This window comes from Peromyscus californicus, unplaced genomic scaffold, assembly GCF_007827085.1.
Source record: "Peromyscus californicus insignis strain IS unplaced genomic scaffold, ASM782708v3 Scaffold_20__1_contigs__length_68692818, whole genome shotgun sequence".
NCBI lineage: Eukaryota > Metazoa > Chordata > Mammalia > Rodentia > Cricetidae > Peromyscus > Peromyscus californicus.
The window spans coordinates 44,170,247-44,190,887 of NW_026294503.1; the positions used below are offsets into that span (position 1 = coordinate 44,170,247).

At 54.5% G+C, this 20,641-nt stretch overlaps 3 protein-coding genes across 9 annotated transcripts in view; 1 reads left to right on the top strand and 2 right to left on the bottom strand.

Moving 5' to 3' along the window:
* The window catches only part of Pla2g6 (phospholipase A2 group VI), a 138,734-nt gene that overhangs the window by 57,492 nt on the left and 60,601 nt on the right, over nt 1-20,641 (bottom strand). The gene's annotated exons all lie outside the window — the stretch shown is intronic.
* Nucleotides 5,781-16,075, top strand: Maff (MAF bZIP transcription factor F). 2 transcript variants are annotated; one of them, XM_052748348.1, is made up of 3 exons: nt 5,781-6,447; nt 13,969-14,035; nt 14,420-16,075. In XM_052748348.1, exons 2-3 carry the CDS (start codon nt 14,000-14,002, stop codon nt 14,852-14,854), a joined length of 471 nt encoding a protein of 156 aa, XP_052604308.1. In that variant the 5' UTR covers nt 5,781-6,447; nt 13,969-13,999; the 3' UTR covers nt 14,855-16,075. The 2 variants fall into 2 exon arrangements, with proteins under 2 accessions (XP_052604308.1, XP_052604307.1); XM_052748347.1 differs by lacking the exon at nt 5,781-6,447 and adding an exon at nt 6,475-6,904.
* Tmem184b (transmembrane protein 184B) overlaps nt 17,369-20,641 on the bottom strand; it is a 40,258-nt gene continuing 36,985 nt past the window's right edge. For 3 of the 4 annotated variants that reach the window (XM_052748336.1, XM_052748339.1, XM_052748340.1), the window contains 2 exons: nt 20,443-20,463; nt 17,369-19,638 (listed from right to left, as the gene is read on the bottom strand). In XM_052748336.1, coding sequence (XP_052604296.1) covers nt 19,397-19,638; nt 20,443-20,463 — 263 coding nt within the window. In that variant the 3' untranslated portion in view covers nt 17,369-19,396. The remainder of the gene's footprint in view (nt 19,639-20,442; nt 20,464-20,641) is intronic. The other variant, XM_052748337.1, reaches the window with a different exon arrangement.

Sequence of the window (20,641 nt, forward strand, 5' to 3'; positions counted from 1 at the left end):
TGTGTCTGTGTATGTGCACATGAGTGTAGTGTGCCTGAAGGCCAGAAGAGGGTGTTGCATCTCCTGGTGTTGTAACTGATCGGGGTGCTGAGAACCAGATTCAGTGCAAAAGCAGTACACTCTTGACCACTGAGCCATCTCTCTAGCCCTTGTTGCTAATTTTTCACTGTGCTTAATTTATAAATTAAATTTTATCACAGCTGGCTCTGGATAAGAAGAAACAGATTCAAGGTTCAGCACTGTCCACAATTCTGAGCATCCGCTGGAGGCCACCTCCCTAACAGAGCCCCATAGGAGGCAGTTCAGCCCTTGACTTAGTCCCAAGTTCAGGTCTCCCTCTGGCAAGTTTTTACAAGGTGATAACACCCAACTGCTAAGACAGGGAGATGGCTAAAGGGGTCTGGGGACTCACCACACCTGGGGAACTGGAGGTCCCCCACTTCCTGGCCTTGGTGGATGGGCTCACAGCTCTGAGATGGTGACTCTTTGTGCTTCTCACTAGGGAGGCTTTGTGAGAAGGGAAAACATCTTTAAATACATCGACATGCTTTAAACAGGAGCAACACCACTTATGGATCCACACAGGTCTGATTACAGAAATAAAGTATTCTCTAAATAATGAAAAGGTAAGACTGACATGCCATATGAGTTTGAATCAGTTGTTGAGGGCTGGGGGAGATAGGGCTGGTTGGAACAATGAGAAGGAAGAGCTGGCGTATACACAGCATTCAGGGGAAGGTTAGATGTAGCTCTAGTTGGTAGAGTGCTTGCCTAGCACGCACAAAGCCCTGGGTTTGATCCTCAGCAGGATGTGGAGGCACACATTTGTGATCTCAGCATTCACGAGGCTAAGGCAGGAGAATCAGAAGTTGGTCATCCTCGGTACATAAGAAGTTTGAGGCCAGCCTGGGCTACATGAGATCCTGATTCCAAATAAAAGAAAGAAACTATAAGAATAGGCTGTGGGCACTTAGCACAGTTCCTGGCACAAAGGAAGTGTCTCATTGAGGGCACAATCATCATCATTATAAGTTGTCATTAATTACCCGTAGTAAGAAACTAGTGCAAGACTGGTGGTTGGTGGAAGCATTTTGAGCAACACCAGGTGTCTGAAGGAATCCCTTTTTAGCATCACTTGGCAAAGGGACTCACGGAAATGTGCCCAGTGCTGAATGGATGTCCTGATGTTGAAGGTCGGTCAGGAGGTCCAAAAGATGTCATCAGCTCACAGGGACTGGAAATCAATCCAGAGACCTAGTCCCACATTCTCAGTCTGCAGGCACAAATGAGGCCTAGAAAAATGAACGGCATTCCCTGACCCCAACCGAGTTCAGCTAGAAGTGCAATCCAAGCTGCACCCCTGTCCCTGAGCCACTTCCTCCGTTATGAGCCAGAGTCTCACTGGAACAAGGCTGGGCATCCATCCCCCAGAGTCTAGAAGATGAATGGGGGGTGGGGGTGGGGGCAACTGGGCCAGCAACAGTTCTGTAGGGCTGTGCAAGCAGAGGTGACTCTCTCTCTCTAGAAACTGACAACAGGGTGCCTCCCTGCCTGATGAGGTGTCCTGACAGGGTGAGATCACACCCAGCTTGGTGTGACTAAAGTCACTCATCTCACCGTGGGATAAGTAGGTTTCTCAGAGGGAGTGTCCGAGGAGACATTGGAGGCCTCCTCTGCGTCTCACCCAATATTATTGATTTTCTATTACATAATAAGCATGGTATAAAGGCTTATAGGTGTGAGTGCATGAAACTATTTCCCAGCCCACAAAGCAGGCACTGTTACTATGCCAGCTTGCAGAGCAGGGGAGGCCAGCTGAGAGGGGCAACCCGGAACACCGCTCTCCGCCCATCTTGATAGTCTCTAAGTGTTCTCGCTAGGACATAATTCAAATTCAGAGAAAAATTATAAGCTTAATTTCCTTAATATCGTACTTAATATTGCTTTTTTTAAACAATGTTTCAAATGTTGCTATTTGAGCAGATTTTATTGTATTATAGTACCTTCTATCTCTAATTTTTGATAGGGCTGTCATGACGAAATGCCACGGCCTGGATGGCTTCAGAGCTAAAACTCATTTTCTCACACCTTACACTGGAAGCCGAGGACAAAGCTACAACAGGGTTGTTTTCCCCAGAGACCTCATCTCCCCAGATCTTTCTCTGTGTGGGGCCCCCCTGGCTCTCCCTGAGTGCCAACATTCCCACTTTTTTTTTTGGTTTTGTTTTGTTTTTCGAGACAGGGTTTCTCTGTGTAGCTTTGGAGCCTGTTCTGGAACTCACACTGCAGCCCAGGCTGGCCTCGAACTCACAGAGATCCGCCTGCCTCTGCCTCCCAAGTGCTGGGATTAAAGGATTCCCACTTCTTGTAAGGACCAAAATCAGATGAAGTTAGTGTCTACCCTAACAACCTTCCTTTAACTTGCACTTCTTTAAAAACTTGTTGACATTCCTATATTCAGAGGACACAGTACCCACAGGGCAACTCACAACCGTCTGTAACTCCAGTTATGGGGAATCTGGTGCCCTGTCTGGTGTCCAAGGGCACTGCACACATGTGGTGCAAATAAACACATGCAAGCAAACATTCATGCACAAAAAATAAAATATCTTTTTTTAAAAAAATGTCTTACTTTCAAATACAGTCATGTTATGAAGTGTTAGGTATCCTTCAATATCCACGATTTGATGACACAATTCAGCCCACAACACGATGTCTTAGGGTTTCTATTGCTGTGATAAACACCATGATCAAAAGCAACTTGGGGAGGGAAGGGTTTATCTCATCTCATAGCTTGTAGTCCATCCTCCACAGAAGTCAGGGCAGGCACTCAAGGCAGGAACCTGGAGGCAGGAGCTGATGCGGAGGCCACGGAGGAGTGCTGCTTACTGGCTTGCTCTTCTTGGCTTGCTCAGCCTGCTTTCTAGGACCACCAGCCCACAGCGAGCTGCTCCCCACCCCCTATCCCCACCCCCCCCACCCCGCCACATCAATCAAGAAAATGCACTACAGGCTTGGCCACAGACCAATCTGGTGACGGCATTTTCTCAATGAGGTTCCCTCTTTCCAACTGACCCTAGCTTGGGTCAAGCTGACATAAAACTATCTAGCACAGATGATTTACATGTTTGTATCTCAATGCCTTCCGAGTAAACCAAAGACACGAGGTCCCTTTACCTAATACTTCATGAATAGTTCCCAAAATCAAGAACACTCTCCTACAGCTCACAGGACATCACAGAACAAGGAATTGACGATGCTATCCTCTAAGAATATGGCTCTGTCTGCTATGAGCTGTCATGCTTTCTAGTCATCTGTTTGTTCCAGTGCAGGTTTAGCAACTTGGATCACTAGTGAAACTGGGATCTGCCAAGTTCCTCCTTTGTAGAGTTACTAGTTTCCTTCCACAGTTAATAATTAACTATTCCAGGCCAGCGAGAAAGCTCAGCAGATAAAAGTGTTTCCTGTGGCAGCTTGATGACCTGAGTTGGATCCCAGGAACCCACGGTGGAAAGAGAAAAAGAAAGTTGGCCTTCTGACACACACACACACACACACACACACACACACACACACACACACACACATGCACACACACACCATAACATACAATAGTAATAAATAAAAACATAAAAATAATAGTTTATAGTCTTGTGTAAAATTACCTTGAAACTCCGAGAGTCTCTTTTTTAAGGTTTATTTTTTATCTTTGATTATGTGTACGTGTGTGTGTGTGGGGGGGGGGGGTGTACATGTGAGCACAGGTGCCAGCTAGAGGCAGAAGCCAGAGGTTTCAGATACCCTTAAAGCTGTAGTTACAAGAGGTTGTGAGCCACCCGATGTGGGTGATGAGAACCTCGCTCAGGTCTGCAAGAGCGATACATGGCCTTAACTGTTGAGCCAATTCTCCAACCTAAAATATCTTTTTAAAAACTTTTATTAATCATCATCATCCTCTGTCTCTCTCTGTCTCTCTGTCTCTCTCTCTCTGTATGTGCGACCCATGTCTAGTTAGGTCAGAAGACAACTTGGTGAGGTCAATGCTCTCCTTTGACCATTTCGTGGATTCTGAGGGCTTGAACTTGAGTTGTCAGACTTGCGTCCTTGGGTGGCAAGTGCCTTTACCTGCTGAGCCATCTCGCTGGCTCCAAACTACGTGAACACCTCGCTTCTTGTCAAACATAAATTCCTGCTGCAGACCCCTGTTGCACCGTGTCACTACAATGGGGTGGCATGATGGTCATTCTCTAATGCCATGGCTCTCTCCACTTGAGGGATTCCCCCCACTTTCGTCTATTTATTTCTACCAGTGTAAACGCAACAATTCTTACTTAATAGGTAATGATCCTTTGTTACTCTATTTTAATGCCCAAGTTGTCCCAGACTTAGCTAGTCAGAGCTGCCTCAAGCTAGAGAGCCGTGCCCCACTTTTTTTTTTTTTTTAAGCTTACAGGAAGGCAATTTATTAACAGAAAATAACCTGAGAAGTCCTGTCCACAGACAGTGACCACAGTGACCTTCCTTCCTGTGGGGGCTGTCAGAGGGGATGGAGGTAACATCCTCAATCGGCCTGGTCTTTCATCCCAAGTGAGCAAGAACTCGGGGAATTGACAGGTCCTGAGTCCAAGAGTTGCAGCTGGTTTCCTCCTGTGGCCCAGAGTTTGGTAGACAGAACAACAGTGCCCAGTTCTTGCCGCCGCCATGGCAGCACATGGGGAGGACTTGTCTTCACCAGCTCTCTCCTTCATTCACCAGTCCCTCTCGGCAAATGGTCTCTCCTTACCAGAGAGACCCGTGACATGGACCAAGGTCTCATACCAACTAATTCTCTCCTCCAGCCACCTGAGCTCTAAGGCCGAAGATCTATTCTTCCTCATTTGCCTTGACCTTGCGGGGTACCATTTTCTTCGAGCCATCTCAGGACTGAAAAGAGAGTGTGAGAAGGGCCAACAACCCTCCCCCCCCCCCCTTTTTTTTTTTGAGACAGGGTTTCTCTGCGTAGTTTTGATGCCTGTCCTGGTTCTCTCTCTGTAGACGAGGCTGGCCTCGAACTCACAGAGATCCGCCTGGCTCTGCCTCCCGAGTGCTGGGATTAAAGGCGTGTGCCACCACTGCCCAGCCTAAACCCACTTTTACATGCAACATTGCACAACATCATTTGACCATTACCAAGACCAGATCGACTTCTAAGGGCATCAGGGTGTGGATGCTGAAGCCTCACTCCTTTGTGCTCCTAGGCTGGGGATGAGGCCAAAGGCTCTAGTCACGTGGGTTCCCACATGTCATACAAGTCTACTGGATTCCTTCACTAGGTGAGCAAGCCCCTACTATTTGCCAGGCATGGCCTCAGCTCTTTAAAAGGTAGGGAAGTGGGCATGAACAGGATAGACAACTCATGATTTATAACTTTTTTTTTTTTTGTTTTGTTTTTCGAGACAGGGTTTCTCTGTGTAGCTTTGCGTCTTTCCTGGAACTCGCTTTGGAGACCAGGCTGGCCTCGAACTCACAGAGATCCGCCTGGCTCTGCCTCCCGAGTGCTGGGATTAAAGGCGTGCGTCACCACCGCCCGGCTATTTATAACTTTTATATTTACCTTCAATTCGTTTATTATGTGTCTCTGTGTGAGTGTACACATGCCACTCTAAGTGGAGATCAGAGGACAGCTTTCAGGAGTCAATTGTCTCCTTTCCGTCGTGGAAGTTGTCAGAGTCAGTGACAAGCACCTTTAACCACACGGTGGAGGCAGGCGTCGCTGGGGCGAGCGGAGGCGCAGCTGAAGACTGGAGCTGGCAGTTGCTGTGGCTCCGGGAATACAAACCTAGGGCTCACAGGTACAGAGATGGCATTTAAAACCACGAGACTGGATGAGATCATCCGGGCAAAGGATCGAAGAGAAGAGTCCAGACAGTGAACTGTAAAGTGAAGCAAGTGATACCGCCACTGCCATTCTCGAGAGGTGTCACGTGAATGCATAGAGGACCAAGTCCGGGGGTGGGGTGGGGGGGCTGAGAACCCAGCAGGCTCTGGCTGTGGGCCCCTAGAACGGGGCCTACTGGAGGCGGGGCCTCACTTGGGCGTGGGGCGTGGCCTTGGCTCTCGGCGGCAGCTCTGGGGCCGGCCGGCGGCCGGGGCGATGACGTCAGTGCATGACTGGGTTTTTATGAATGAAAGGAATCCTGTGCGTGAGTAATTCCGGGAAGCTCGCCTTACAACTGCGCGCGGCTCCGGCCCCCTGCGCCGCCCGCCCCATAACAAAACTCGGAGCGGCGCTGCGCGGAGCCGGGTACCCAGTGAACCGCGGTCCCGATCGGAGAGGAGTGGGGCTCGAGAGCGGCCGGGGACCGCCACCGCGACAGCTGCGGGGACAGCTGCGACCAGTGCGCGCGCGGAGCGCCGGGCCTGGCGGAGAGCGGGAAGGACGCGTCAGGGACCGGGAGCGCGCTAGGGGTGAGCGCTCCAGATCGTGCCTGGGGCCGCGCGTGGGGCCGTCCTGTCGGCGCCCCCTGCGCATCTGCCCACCGAGGGGCCTCACAGGGGCTGGCTGGGAGGCGGTGCGCGGGCCGGGGAGGAAGCCAGGGCGGAGGCGGGGGCGGGGCGTGCACGTACGTGACTCTGTGAGAACAGTCCCTGGAGCCGCGCCCAGCACCGTGTGTGCGCGGTTTGTTTACGTCCCCCGCTGGCGTGCATGCGCGTGTGTTCTCTGGGGAGCGCCCTGGGTCCCGCGGGCTGAGTGCGCACGGTGTACCTCGGGGTGTGTGTGTCTGTTTGTCTGTGGTCGCACGCGCTCCCTGGAGACTGACACTAGCCGGGTGTACCTTGAAGTGAGTGCGTACCGGTGTCCACTGGAGCAAATGCGGAATAAGGACCCGAGTGAAGGAAGTGGCCCAATCGATGGTCACACCAGGTCTGGAATTTTTTTCTCTCTCCCTCCTCTCCACCCTCTGCCATCCTCCTCCTTCCCACCAGCCGGGACTGCCCGGCCCCAGTTGTCTCCGGAGTTTCCCCTGGCTGTAGCCGTGTGACATCAGTGTTTGTTCCTCGCCCAGCGCGGGTGCCTGCAGCCTTAGGTAGAGCAGAGGTGAGCGAGCCAGCCTTCTCCTGGCCACCTGGTGGACCTGGTAACGAAGTGCGTGGAAGTCCTTCCTTAGCCCCAGGTTTTCTGGCTCAGTATGGACTGTTTGTTCATCCTTGGACTGTCCCATTTCTCCAGTCTCAGGAGAAACAGGGAAGGCCAGAAAGGCCGTGGCAAAGACTGGGGAAGGCAAGACTCCCAGGCTACTCTGGCGGCTACAGTGGCTTGTCTGGATTTCTGAGGCTGCACCTGCTGGATCCTGAAGGATGGAGTGAGGCTGATAGCCACGCTCCTGGTAGTTTCAGTTCTCAGATGGGACTTGTTAGACTGGACCTGCATGTGGACTGCTGGACCCCAGGGCTAATTAAAGACTGGCACACCTAGAGTCCACCCTGGACCAGCAAGATCAGCAGGCAGTGTAATCCCTGGTCTTCCTGCAGGGTTAATGTGGGAGGGGAACACTGCTAGAAGGCACCTGTTTAGGCCAGCAACCTGAAGGATGGCTGGTTCTGGGAACCCCATGATCCCACTCAGACTTTTTCCTTCTTGTTCCCGCTACCTGAGGGTTCTGGAATCCAAGGAGGTAGCAGCTGAGCTTGTCAGGGGGCGGAAAAATGACACCTTAACTTTGAGCCCAGTGAGTTCTGCTACCACTGTGAGGGCTCCAGTGTCCCTGTCTGCAGCAGGACAGCAGGAGAGCCGTCTCTGGCAGCTGCAATGCACAGCCTGTTTACCAGGGGAAACTGGGAAAGCAGAGCCAACCCCAAGGCCTGCGGCTGGAGATGTATGTAGAGTTGGTGGTTGGGGGCTTGTAGCTAGGGCCACAGGACTTAGGTGGGTCCATCCTCAAAGCTGATCAAGAAACATTCCCCAGTGGGGCTGGGGGCCAGTGGTGAGGGGAAATGGTTAACTGGCTACTGGCAGATGGAAACTTAGCATTAAAAGATTCTATTTCCTCTGAATCCCCAGGGGTCCACTAAGGCCCAGGATCCCTAGATGATGCACTTTTTTTTTGGTTTGGTTTGTTTTTCGAGACAGGGTTTCTCTGTGTAGCCCTGACTGTCCTAGAACTCACTCTTAGACCAGGCTGGCCTTGAACTCACAGAGATCTGCCTGGCTCTGCCTCCCGAGTGCTGGGATTAAAGGCATGCGCCACCACCGCCGGGCCGTGCTTTTTAAAAAATGAGTCTTTTACTTGCATGTATGTGTTTGCACCCTGTGTGTGCCTGGTGCCAGGAGAGGTCAGAAGAGGGTCTTGGATCCCTGGGAATTGTAGTTACAGGTGGTTGTGTGCCGCCATCATGTGAGTGCTGGAAACTAAGTCTGGGTCCTTTTCTTCAGGAGCAACACTCACTATGGCAGGAAGGCCTAGTGAGACCAGTTCACCTGTGGCTGTGGTCGTGTGGGGCTGCTGGCTCCATCTCAGTGCACAGGGAAGCTTCACTGTACTTAGCCTTGCACAGTGGCTGGGCTAGACACTTAGGGGTGCGGTGAACAGACCGACCCAGGGACTGCCTTCTGGGAAACAAAGTCAAAGAGCCACAAACAAGTGGCAGCTGAGATGGGTGCCATGGAGGGGAAGTTACCTTGGCCTAAGTAGTAGGAGGGCTCCTACTTAGCCAGGGCAATCATGGAAGGTTTCCCCAGGGAGGTGACTGGGGAGTAGAGTCTGATGGTTCGGTGACTCTGGAACCCAGGGGACAAGGGCTACGATTCCTTGTTGGGCTGTCAGGGCTCAACACAGGGCCTGGCATACAGTGGGTGCTTCTTGGATATGTGGGTAGTTGAAGAAATGGGCAATGGATCCATGTCCTTGGGCTTCAGCGACACAGACAGAAAGAGGGACCACAGACCCAGGGAGGCAGAAAGCGAGACTGGGGGCTGTAAGGGTCTTGGAGGAATTTCCCCTCAAATGAGCAGGTCCTTCAGGGTGCAGATGGCCTCCTCCTTCACACACACACACACACACAGGAGCCTGTGTTCCTCCTGGCCAATAGTCGTTAGGAAATCCAATCTGCTCATTCGTTGGTTATTAACAAAAAGAATGTTGAGAGAGTGGAGGGAACATGTTATTGGCCGGAGGCTCTTCTGTGGCCTGGGGCAGCTGGTAGCATGGGACTGTGGTTTTGATTTTTTTTTTTCAAAGATTTTTTTTTTTTAAAGTTCATTTTTTATTTACGTAGGTGTTTGTGCCTTAGTGAGTTTATGTGTACCACATGTGTGGCAGCTGGCTGTGGGGGCCAGAGGGTGTCGGATCCCTGGAACTGTAGTTACGGGCGGTTATGATCCACCTGATGTATTACTGAGGACAGAAGCTGGGTCCTCTGCAAGAGCAGCAGGTGCTCTTAAACACAGAGCCACCTCTCTAGCCCTGGTTTTGTTCTGTTTTGTGACACAGGGTCTTATGTAGCCTGAGCCAGCTTTGAACTGCTGGCCTTCCCATTTCTGCCTCTTGAGGGCTGGCTGCAATCACGGTGGACGTGGACCACACCCAACTAGCACAAGGTCTCGAAACCTGCCAAACATGGTCAAGTTTGTAGGTTTGTGTCTCTAGTGACCCCTTTGATGCTATTGGAGGTGGGGGCAGAGGAGGGGGTAAGGCAGTGGTGAGGCCATTGTGGTCTTGGTCTGGCTGGAAGAGGAAGTGGCTCCTAGCTGTGCAGGTGGAGGAGGTGAGGGCTCATAGCCTGGCTGCCTGTGCTCTCATGCTTCTGCCTCCAGGAGGCCTTCCCTGGTTTCCTTTCCTTTCTTCCAGCGCCTCCACCCTGCTGGAGGCTTTGGAGCTTTACCCTGGGCCAGAATCTGACAGTGTAAACTAGACATTGCCATTGCTGGGTGGTACCTTAGACTCGGGGGGAGGCTGGGCGTGTTGGGCAATCCAGGCCCAGAGAAAGGGAGTGACAACCCGAAGTCACACAGTGAGAGTATGGGTAGCAGGATGGGGCTGGAACCCCGGGCTGCTGCTTCCCTGCATTGCTCCGTTCTCCCGGCCTTGCGCCCTTCTAGCAGGGAGGAGGCGCCCCGTGCTTACTGCCAAGACCCAGGCAAACACATTTTTTCCCTCTGTCCTCACTAAGTAAGCAGTCCGGCTCAGCAGCCAGAGAGGAGCCCATGCCAGTGGGTGGGCCGTCTGCAGGATGTCTCGGGTGTACAGCGAGGGGCCAGAGACAGGGACAGGAAGGCCATGGCCCCTGGCTGGTTAGCCGTCATGTCCCCAAGAATGAGCTCATTCCTGGGTCTCCAAAGAATACTAGGAACCTCAGACCTGGAGTTGGCCCTGCTGGCTTCCCCAGGAAGAAGAAAAGCCTTTGAGGGTGGGCACCTTGGGCCAGGCAGACTAGTGGCAGTGGAGTCTCCTTGCCTTGTGTCCTAGAAACTGGGGCCTGCTGCTAGAAGCCAAAAGCCAAAGGTGATGGGAAAATTTGTCCCCCTTCTTGTGTTGGGACATTCCCTCTGTGACTGGCTGACTGCTGAGCTAGGACATTCCTGGGCAAATGTGGGCCTCCATGGCCTTTGAGGATGCCACTGAGGGGCCTGAGGCTAGAGTGGGGGTTGTGGGGATGGGATGGAGGAGGATGGGCGGGTCCTAACCTTCCTAGGGTAGACTGTTCATTGTCTTCTCTGGGGGGGGGGGGCTGGCTGTGTCGAGAAGGATTCTGAGGCCATGTGAAGGTTCAATGGAAAAGTGAGGTTTTGGGGTTTGTTGTTTTGTTTTGTTTTTCGAGACAGGGTTTCTCTGTGTAGCCCTGGCTGCCCCGGAACTCGCCCTGTAGACCAGGCTGGCCTCGAACTCACAGCTTACCTGCCTCTGCCTCCTGAGTGCTGGGATCAAAGGCGTGCACCACCTGAGGTTTTGAAAGATTCAGGGGCCGTTTCATCTCACGGGAAATAAGTGCCTGGTTAGAGTGGTCTGTGCCCAGCCAACCGAGTCCAACCCTGACTTGATCTAAGACTTAAGGAGACCAGAAAAGACAACTGACTCGTGAGGGGCCAGGCTCTGCTGCCAAGGCTCTGGACCAGGCACAGCACCCAACACTCAACACCGAGCACTCAGCACCCAGCGGGTCCTTAGTTAACCTATGCAGACCCCCTTCTTCCATCAGGTCCCTTGACTAAGCATGTACCCCTCACCCGTCCAGCTGCACACAACTGGCAAGAAGGCCTGGATATCTGGTGTCACTTGCTTACCCCATCCCTAGCCGACCTAGGTCCAGGCACAGCACAGGTGAAGTGGCTTCCTCTTCACAGAGATGAGGAAACAGGGCTCGGAGGAGGAGCTATACTGAGGACATACTGTGAGGACGTGTCTGGCTCAGAGTGGCTTCAGTCCTGGGCTCTGCCCTCTGTGGCAGTGTCCCCTCTGTCACCCTCCTTGGGCATTATTTGACAGTGTTATCAGGACGACAACGAAGATGATGGTAGGAAGGGATCGAGAGTCAGTCCTGAGCCTGGGGGCGGGGCGGGGCGGGGCGGGGCGGGGCGGGGCGGGGCGGGGCGGGGCGGGGCGCGCACGCCTTTAATCCCAGCACTCGGGAGGCAGAGGCAGGCGGATCTCTGTGAGTTCGAGGCCAGCCTGGTCTACAGAGCGAGTTCCAGGACAGCCAGGGCTACACAGAGAGACCCTGTCTCAAAAAAATGGAGAAGAAAAAAAAAAAAGGTCAGAATTCTGCCTGTATTGCAGACAGGCTGCTGTGTGGCTTCCAGCAAGTGATGTGCCTCCCTGGGTCACTCCTTCCTCTGGGGGTGGTCTCTAGGGCCTTTCCTACATGCAGTTCTGTGGTGACCCTAGCTGGCTATGCTGACTCAGAACAAACCCCCAGAGCTGCCTGCAGCCCTGACGCCTGGTCAGGCTCAGCACTTTTCCTAAGATGCCAGACCACCTCTGTCCCTCTGTTTATACGACAAGCTTCCACTAAAACCGTGGAAGACATTGTCCCACTTTACAGATGGGATAGTAGAGACCAGAGATGTGAAGTAGCTCTCCTCAGGTTGCACAGCCTGTTGAAAACATGGACAGAACTCCAACTCTGGGCTTGCCTCTCAGCCAGTGCCCCTTTCCCTGTCTCCCAAGCCCTGATCTGGGCCCAAGGTCACATGGGTGGGGTCCTTATGCTTGCTCCAGTTCTCCTGGCACCAGTGACATCTGCCTCAAACGAGGCAGATGGCAAGGAGAAGGACGTGGAGGCTAACTAGCAGGTTTCACTCACACTGTGTTCCCCCATGCTGCTGGTCTTGGAACTTGGCTGGGACACTGACCAGCTGGGTGACCGTGACAGAAACTCCACCCACCCACACCCCCATGGCCTGCTCCCTGCCCCTGTTGAGCCCTGGGCTGACTCAGCTGTCTGGTATAGGGACAAGAAGGAAATAAATGATTACCCCACCAAGGGAGAAAGGCTAGGACAAGAAAGGCTGGGGGACAGAGGGTGCCCGGCAAGACCTGTGGGTCAGGGAGGCCTTCCTACCCTGGGACAGAGAGTGAGCAGGACCCTGGCAGATAAACGGAGGAGGAAAGTGGAGAGGTGGCAGGGGTTGGTGGGTGGGAGGAAATAAAAAGATTCCTCCAGGCTGGAGGCAGAATGGAGGCGGGCTGGTGGGAAGCAGGGTGGGGCTGGGCACAGGGCCCGTCTGGAGCACTACATGGTGCCTGGACTCTGGTCTTCTGGTTAATAGGGATCAATGGGACCCATGGGGAGTGCCATGTGGGCTGTGGCATGTCAGATTTTCTCAATGGACAGATACCCCACCCCTACCCCCTACAGTGTGTAGCTCAGGCAGGGGATTGTTTAAAAAATGCCACCGCAACCAGACATGTTAACCCACACCTGTAATCCCAGTACTCAGGTAACAGGCAGGAGGATCGTAAGTTCTAGGCTCTCCTGTGGAATCAAGGAGACCCCCCTCTCACCAGAATCAACACAGGAAGTCTAGAACTGCCCCCAAGTCCTGGTCTGGGCCCCAGGTGCAGCTTCTAGATACATCACAAGAGGTACGGTGGCTTTTGTCTTGTAGAGATAGGGTCTTGCTTGAACTTGATATATAGCCAAGGATGGACGAAAAATTGTGATCTTCCTGCTTCCGCCTCCCCAACCCTGGGATTGCAGGGTGTGTGTCATGCCTGACCTAGTGGCTCTTTATCAGTCTTAGTTGTGTTTGAGGCAGGGCTCATGAGGCCCAGGTGGCTCTGAATTCATGATCTAACAGGATGACCTGAACTTCGGACCCTCCTGTCTGTTCCTGATGCTGGGGTCCCTGCCCTGTGCCTCTACTCCCTTGCAGGCCCCATGAGACCCTCCTAGCCTTGGGGCCACAGTAGCTGGCAGTCAAAAGTGTCTTGAACGGCCAACTTCCCCTTCCGGCCCCACTCCTTCCTGCTGTCTGAGCTGCTCCGCCGACCCCTAACCCAGTGAGAGTTCCTCAGAAGCCCCAGACTGTCCCCACCAAGGCCTGAGTCACAACTGAGAATTCCACAGTTGCCACACGAGCATCTTCTCTGGCCAGACACAGTTGAAACACAGCAGAACATGCCTCCCTATGGGAAAGTGGCCAACGGGAGGAGTGCCCACCCCCTTGGTTCCCGTCTCTCAAGTCCTTCGTGTATGCAGGCACCAACTTTGGCTGGTGGGCCTGTGGTGAAACTGACACTGTGCTGGAGAATGGGGAGGGAGGGACAAACCACCGGCCTGGATGGACGGTGGTCAGGGAGGGCCTCTCTGAAGAGGTGACCTTCAGCAGAGACCTAGATAGTGAGTCACTCCGGGGAGCTGGGCTCAGAGGAGGTAGGTCTCAGTTCTGAGACAGGAGCCTTGAATGGCCAGGGTGTGGAGACTGGATTTTACTCTAAGTAAAACATGAAGAAACCAGCTGAGATGACCCTGAACTTCTTTCTCTCCTAGGTCTCCAGCCCAGAGGGCAGCTCCTGCAAAAATGTCTGTGGATCCCTTATCCAGCAAAGCCCTGAAGGTGAGCTAGCGTCTGTGGACCACACTGGTTTCTGTGGTCTCTCTGCTGCTCTCCTCACAGAGCAGCGACATCCCAATTCCCCTTTCCTTCCTGGAAGCCCCAAAGGGGACTAAGCAGCGACAGGGCTACAGGGGCAGGTCACTTCCTTCTGCGCCTGCTTTCCCCATTGAAAGGGGCTTTCCAGACTGGGTTTCTCAGCTTGGTTAGTTGGAGCCCTGGTGGCCTCCAGTGTGCTGATGTTGGTCCCGGTCACCTTCAAGGTCTTAGCTCAAGTGCAGTCACCGCCAAAACGGGGAGGGAGGGAGGGAGGGAGGCAGGGCGCACTGGGAAGTGGGGCGGCATCCCCAGCACGGCCCCGTGCCTCTGTTTCCCCACGGCTCGCAGGTGAAGCGCGAGCTGAGCGAGAACACGCCGCACCTGTCGGATGAGGCGCTGATGGGGTTGTCGGTGCGCGAGCTGAACCGGAACCTGCGCGGTCTGTCGGCGGAGGAGGTGACGCGGCTGAAGCAGCGGCGGCGCACACTCAAGAACCGCGGCTACGCGGCCAGCTGCCGGGTGAAGCGCGTGTGCCAGAAGGAGGAGCTGCAGAAGCAGAAGTCGGAGCTGGAGCGCGAGGTGGACAAGCTGGCGCGCGAGAACGCCGCCATGCGCCTGGAGCTCGACGCGCTGCGCGGCAAGTGTGAGGCGCTGCAGGGCTTCGCGCGCTCGGTGGCCGCCGCCCGCGGCCCGGCCGCGCTGGTGGCACCCGCCAGCGTCATCACCATCGTCAAGTCGGCGCCCGGCCCCGCCCCCGCTCCTGACCCCGCCCCCTGCTCTTAGTACCCGCCCCTTCCCCCGCCCCACGCCCCTCCGACCCGACTCCCTTCCCAAAGTGCCTGAGTGCCTCCCGCTCCCGGTCCCGTTTCGCTGCCACTGTTACCCAGTGTGATGACTTCACATTGCTTTCCTGGGCTCTTTCTAACTCTTGCAGGCCCCCAGACTGGGACCTGATGGCCCTGGGGAGGGGCAACTTTGCTAAGTTGTGAGGGGGACGTTGGGGTCCTGGGTTTCCCTGGGCTGAAAGTCCATCTCAGATTGGAAGCGAGGTGGTGTAGAGATGGCCCGGAGAAGAGCTGGCGGGAGAGGCTTTGGATTGTACCAGCATGCCCTTCCCAACTTCCCACACTTCCCACGACTTAGGACTGGGTGTGGCCTTGTGGGGCTGCCCTGCTGGGAAGCAGAACTCAAGAGACCTCCCAACTCTGCTTGGGACCTAGGAATGTCAGGCCTTCCCAAGCTCAGAGTCTTTGGAACGGACCAGTGGAGCTCAGTTGACAGATGGGGAAGCGGTCAGGCAGACGGACCCAAGGCCACACAGGACGGAGTGGCTGAGCTGCAACCCCACTGGGGCCTTCTCACTGCTGCCCTAACATTCCAACCATGGACTGACTTCACGGGGAACACACGGGGACTCCTCTCTGCCTGGGAGACCTTTGTCTAGGTGGTGGGGAAGAGAAGCTGAAGGAGAGAGGAGGTGACACTAAGGGACGAGGTGAGGAGCTGGCCAGCCAGAGGAGGGGCAACGGAGATGACCTCTGTGGTAGGCAGGGACAGACACTACAGTCCTGACGCAGGCAGTGGAGAAAAGGGGATCCCTTGGACTTAGGGCTTCCACTTTGGTCCGGAGTATCCGTGGTGGTGTGGGGGCTGACCACTGGTCCCCTGGGAAGTCTGGCCCTAGCACCTCCCCAACACTGTATACAGCTGACCCTCTACACTTATTTATTGCACGAATCTTAAGTTATTCTCGCCATCAGAGCCCAGCTTTCTGCCCTGGGAAATATGTGGGCCCTGGGCTGGACTTTATATTTTATATCTACAAATAAATCACACTTAATCTTATATTTAGGGAAAGCTGGATGGCAACACCAAGGTTTTTTAAACATTGCCCAGCTCCCAGAGTTATTTATTTTCTGACTTAAAGTGAGCCAGTTATCTGCCTGGAGTATTTTGTAGACTTTCTGAATAAAGTCGAGTTCTCTTTTTCCACAGAGAAGTGTATATATCCTGGAGTGTTCTGTGTGTGCTCTGAATGAGTGGCCTGAGACCACTTTTGGGTCTTGGGAACTTTTGGGTCATGGGAGGCTAAGTCCACTGCTACCTTTTACAAGCAGGTGTGGGTGGAGACTGGGCAAGGAAAGGCTGTGCTCAGTCTGTACACAGTCCCAGGCAGAGAGAGAAGTCCTGGGTTTTCAAAGTCTCTGTCTACCACCTTCACGTAGGTCTCATTTTCTACAGCCCAGTGGAAACTACAATCCTGTGGATTTGAAGGCCCAGAAAAGTAGATTGCTGAGTTCTAGCCAGCAGGCCTCAGCCTTAATCTTCGGTCTTGGGAGGGAGCGGGGAAGGTTTACCCACTCATTAACTCTGTCCTGTCTGGTAAGGAGTGGAATACTCTGGTCTTCGGCCAGGGAAATGGGTTTGAACCCAAGTGGTCTTTTTCTGGGTGGTACTGACTAGTTTCTTGCTGTACCCGTTTCCTTTAAAATGAAGGTGCTACAGAGGCATGGTCCAGAAAAGCCAGAGGGGCTGCCATAACAAATGACAGGCCATAGGACTAGGGTGAGGACCTTGTCTGTGGCTGGTCAGGGAGGGAGAGAGGGGCCAAGGAAAGGGGTAAGAGTTGGACTGTGGGGAAGAGCTAGATCATGTGGCGGGACCCACAGAACTGCCTCCCCTTCAAGTTGGGGCTGTGCCAATACTCCTTCCTGAGAGGCTAAGCTCAGGCCTGGCAGCAGGAAGGGGTGGTGGGTGGGGATGAGGATGCCCAGATGATGTAGCCTTTACCTTCACGGTACAGGCTGCCTGGGAAGTTCCCCCGCCCACATGCATTCCTGCCGTGCCTGTCAGCCCCAGGCTAGACCTTAGAACGGCATGGTGCCTGGGCATGGTGCCTGGGCATGGTGCATGCAGGAAAGGTACCAGGGCCTGGTACCCTCGCCCTAGGCCTCCTGGTTCCTAAGGATGGAGGATGGGCTCAGAGAAGTCAAGGCAGGCCTTTGACCTTTTGGGAGATACCGACAAAAAGTTCACCACTTACCTCTGGAAAACACAGGACGAGGCCCAGCCCTCGTGGGGATGGGGAGAGGGTGAACACTTTGTGGTCAGCTGTCTGTGCAGAAAGAAGGGACTGTCCAATGGGGACGTGGAACCTGATTTTAGTTCCAGACACTATAAACACCCCCATGACCTACATACACATGGCACACAGGAAGAGGGTGGACATCCCCATCCACGGCCACTACATTTCTTCCAGACAAAGGGGGCAGGAAAGAACCTCACTGGCAGGCAGAGGAGTTTCGGTACAATCTATATTATCTCATGTATATTTTTCCTGACTTCATTTGCTGCTTCTGTCACGCATTTAAAATATCACAGAGACCAAAATAGAGCGGCTTTCTGGTGGAAGGCATGGCAGTCACAGGACGAGATACAAAACTAGGGGCTCTGTCTTCTCATACATCATACAATTAATTTTCAAGTATTTTCTTTTATGTACAAAGAGCTACTCTATCTGGAAAAAATAAAAAATAAATGAGACAAGATAGGTTATGCATCCTAGGAAGAAGGAATGGGGCGGTCGGTGGGTACAGGTTCCTGTCCCGTGTTCCCATGGACCACAAGCTTCCTGCCACTGAGCTCCCCCACAGCCTCGCCTACCATGCCAACAGGCAAGTGCCAGGGTGGGTGGGGACCAGTGGGGACAGAAACCAGCAACATCCTTTGGCCTGCAAGGAAGGGAAAAGTCTGAGAAACAGACTGGTGGAAGCCATCCCAGGAGGGAACCATGGCCACACCCCAAGGAGCTCCCATCTGCCAGCTGCCTTCCTGGGCAGCTTGGGACCAGCTGGCCAGGCCTACTGGGTGGGGCTGAGAGCTGCCCTCTGGTACCTACCCCACATGCTGGCCTCTAGGCCACGAGGAAGGAAGGAGAGTAAGAAGGTTGCTAGGATGCAGCAGCCCCATGAGGCCCCTCCCCATGGACCCTAGGGAAGGAACCTGTTTGTTCCAGAAGTGACCAGAGGGAGGGCTTCCAGTGAAGGCCACAAGGCAGGGCTCTTCCTTCTACATCACTCTGCCCACCTCAAGAGGCTGCTGAAGCCAAACCCAGGTGCTGCCTGGATTCCACTCACCAGGTCCTCAGTCCCCTCCCTGGGAGGCTCCAGCCCTGGAGGCAGATCTGGGATGGGAGTGCCGAGGGAGCCAGGGGAGAGAATGCGTGGTCCCAGACAAGGACACCTGACCTAGAGTCCTGAGTGCCAGCAGCTCAACAAGGAAGTGCCTGGGACAGACTGGGGACTGGGGAGGGGCTTTCATATGTGACTAAGGCACAGAAGAGATGGGCCAGGGGCCAGAGGGAGCAGAACACCAGGCCCTGCATGGCCAGGGGACCCAGGGGTCTGAGACCACCCCTACCTTGACCCGGCTGCATAACCATCCCTCCAGCCTCCCTCTGGAAGTGGTCTGAACGTGGAGACTCAGACTTCTTCCATGACCCAGGAGGGATAAGCCCCAGGCAGAGAGACCAGGACCTAGCAGGAGTCTGACTGCTCCATTGAGGAGGAGCAAGCCCTGGCACAGTCAGAAGTACAGGGGCTCTGCCCCAAACTATCAAGAACTGGACCCAAGTGAGAGAGCAGTATGGACTGCTGGCTGTCCTCAGCAGGCCAGAAGAGCCAAGAGGCAAGCCGAATGGCCACAGTGAGGACACCCAAGGGCCCAGAGCCCCACATGTCACCCAAGGGCCCATAGGCACGGAGGCATCCTTCCTAGGTGGGCCCCGGGGCTCCTGGGGTCTGGCTCTGATCCTTGCAGCATGCCAGGCAGGCCTAGGTTAGGAGAAGGGAAGGTCCACAGAACATTCACTCTCCTCCTCCTGCCCAGAATGAGACGAATCTCACACTGGACAAGGATGAAGAGGGAGGGGCAGGCAGGTGGGAAGATGAGGTCAGGTCTGGGTATTGCACGGTGTGGGGTGGGCTGGGCCTGAGAGCCTCGCAGATATCTTGTTGGGAGGGGGCTTAGGATGCAGCTTCTGGCCAACACACAAGCATTTGGCCCAGGCATGGCTGGTTCCAGACGTGTCCCCAATACAGGACGGGCAGCAGAGGTGTGGCAGCTACAGCCAGCGTCCCCTGCTCTTGCCCCAGATAGTGCAGGGTTGGCCATGTAGACACATTCCTGAGGCCTGTTCCTCTGGAAGCGATATGCGAGTGTTTCTGGTCCAATAAATAAAGGGGCAACAGCAACACTGTGCGGGCTGCTCCCCGGCCTGGCTGGAGGCTGGAGGAGGCACTTCTCCTTCCCCACCAGTGCCCATACTTAGAACTCATCATCAGAGCTGAGCAACAGAGTCTTCTCGTTGTCACGGGCACCACTGAGGCTGTGGGACCGGGAAAGGCTGTGGGTGCCACCGCGCCAGGTGGGCCCAGGCTCCAGAGTAGACTGCTGCGTGTATTGCTGGTAGGCAGGGGAGAAGTTGTGGATGGCATCCTGTACGATGTCATGGGGGTTCATGGTCTCTTTGAGGCTGCTGGAGATGCTCTTCATGGGGGCACAGCGGCCTGCAGGGGGGAGGCAGGTGGGGCAAGGGCCAGAGCAGAGCAGGAAGAGGAGGCTTGATCAGTCCCTGCCTCTGCTCCAGGGACAGACCCCCGCCCCCCCAGACACGAAAGAGTGCTGCTGCTGCTGACTGGAGTAAACACAGGGAGCAGCGAACGGAGCGAAGATGAAGGGGAAGAGGCAACCCATCCCTGGGAAGGATGCTCATGTTGGGAAGGGACTGGGCAGGAATGGGAAATCCGCAGGCAGTCACCTGGAATACCCCAAACGGTAGTGCCAGGCCTCTACCTGGGAGGGCTGCTGGACCAGGTACCAGAGGCCCCAACAGGAGCAGGCTGGCCTGTTGGCTATCCCTCTAAAAGGGCAAGAACTCACTCCCTTGGCATGCTTCCAATTCCTCCATCTGAAGAGGTGCCCTACAGGATCGGGGGTAGGGGTGGAAGCACAGTGGAGGCCACCAAGGCAAGCGGGAGGGATAAACGCAACCCTGGCCAGGACTCCCGCGGGACTCACAGTCTCCCCACTCTCTGGGTGCTCTGTCTTGGAAACACGGCTAAACACCCCTGCCATTTCTTTAGTGGACACTGTCCCAGAACCGAGCAGGGTGTATTTCAAAATTAAAAATGGAAGGAAGGCAGCCAAGCTCTACAAAGGGCAGCCCCCTTAGGTAGGTGCTCAGGGCTCTTATCCAGGAGTGCCAACTGGGAGGAGATGGGTACACAGAGGAGCTACAGAAACACATGCCAGTGACAGGACCAGACTGACGTGCAGGATGGACGTGCAGACAGAGGAGAGAGCAGACCTACCGTATGGGCCGTATGTCAGCACTGCCCGAGGCCAAACCCAGGGCAAATGCAGGGTAAAGGGGCAGGGAGAGAAGCCGGAGGGATAGAGAAGACAAGAGACAGCTGAGTGAAAATTGCCGCCCACCCCAGGCCCAGTGTCACCCCCCACCTATCCCCAGACACCCAAGCTGCTCTGGCCGCTGCTGAAGGACAGTGCTCA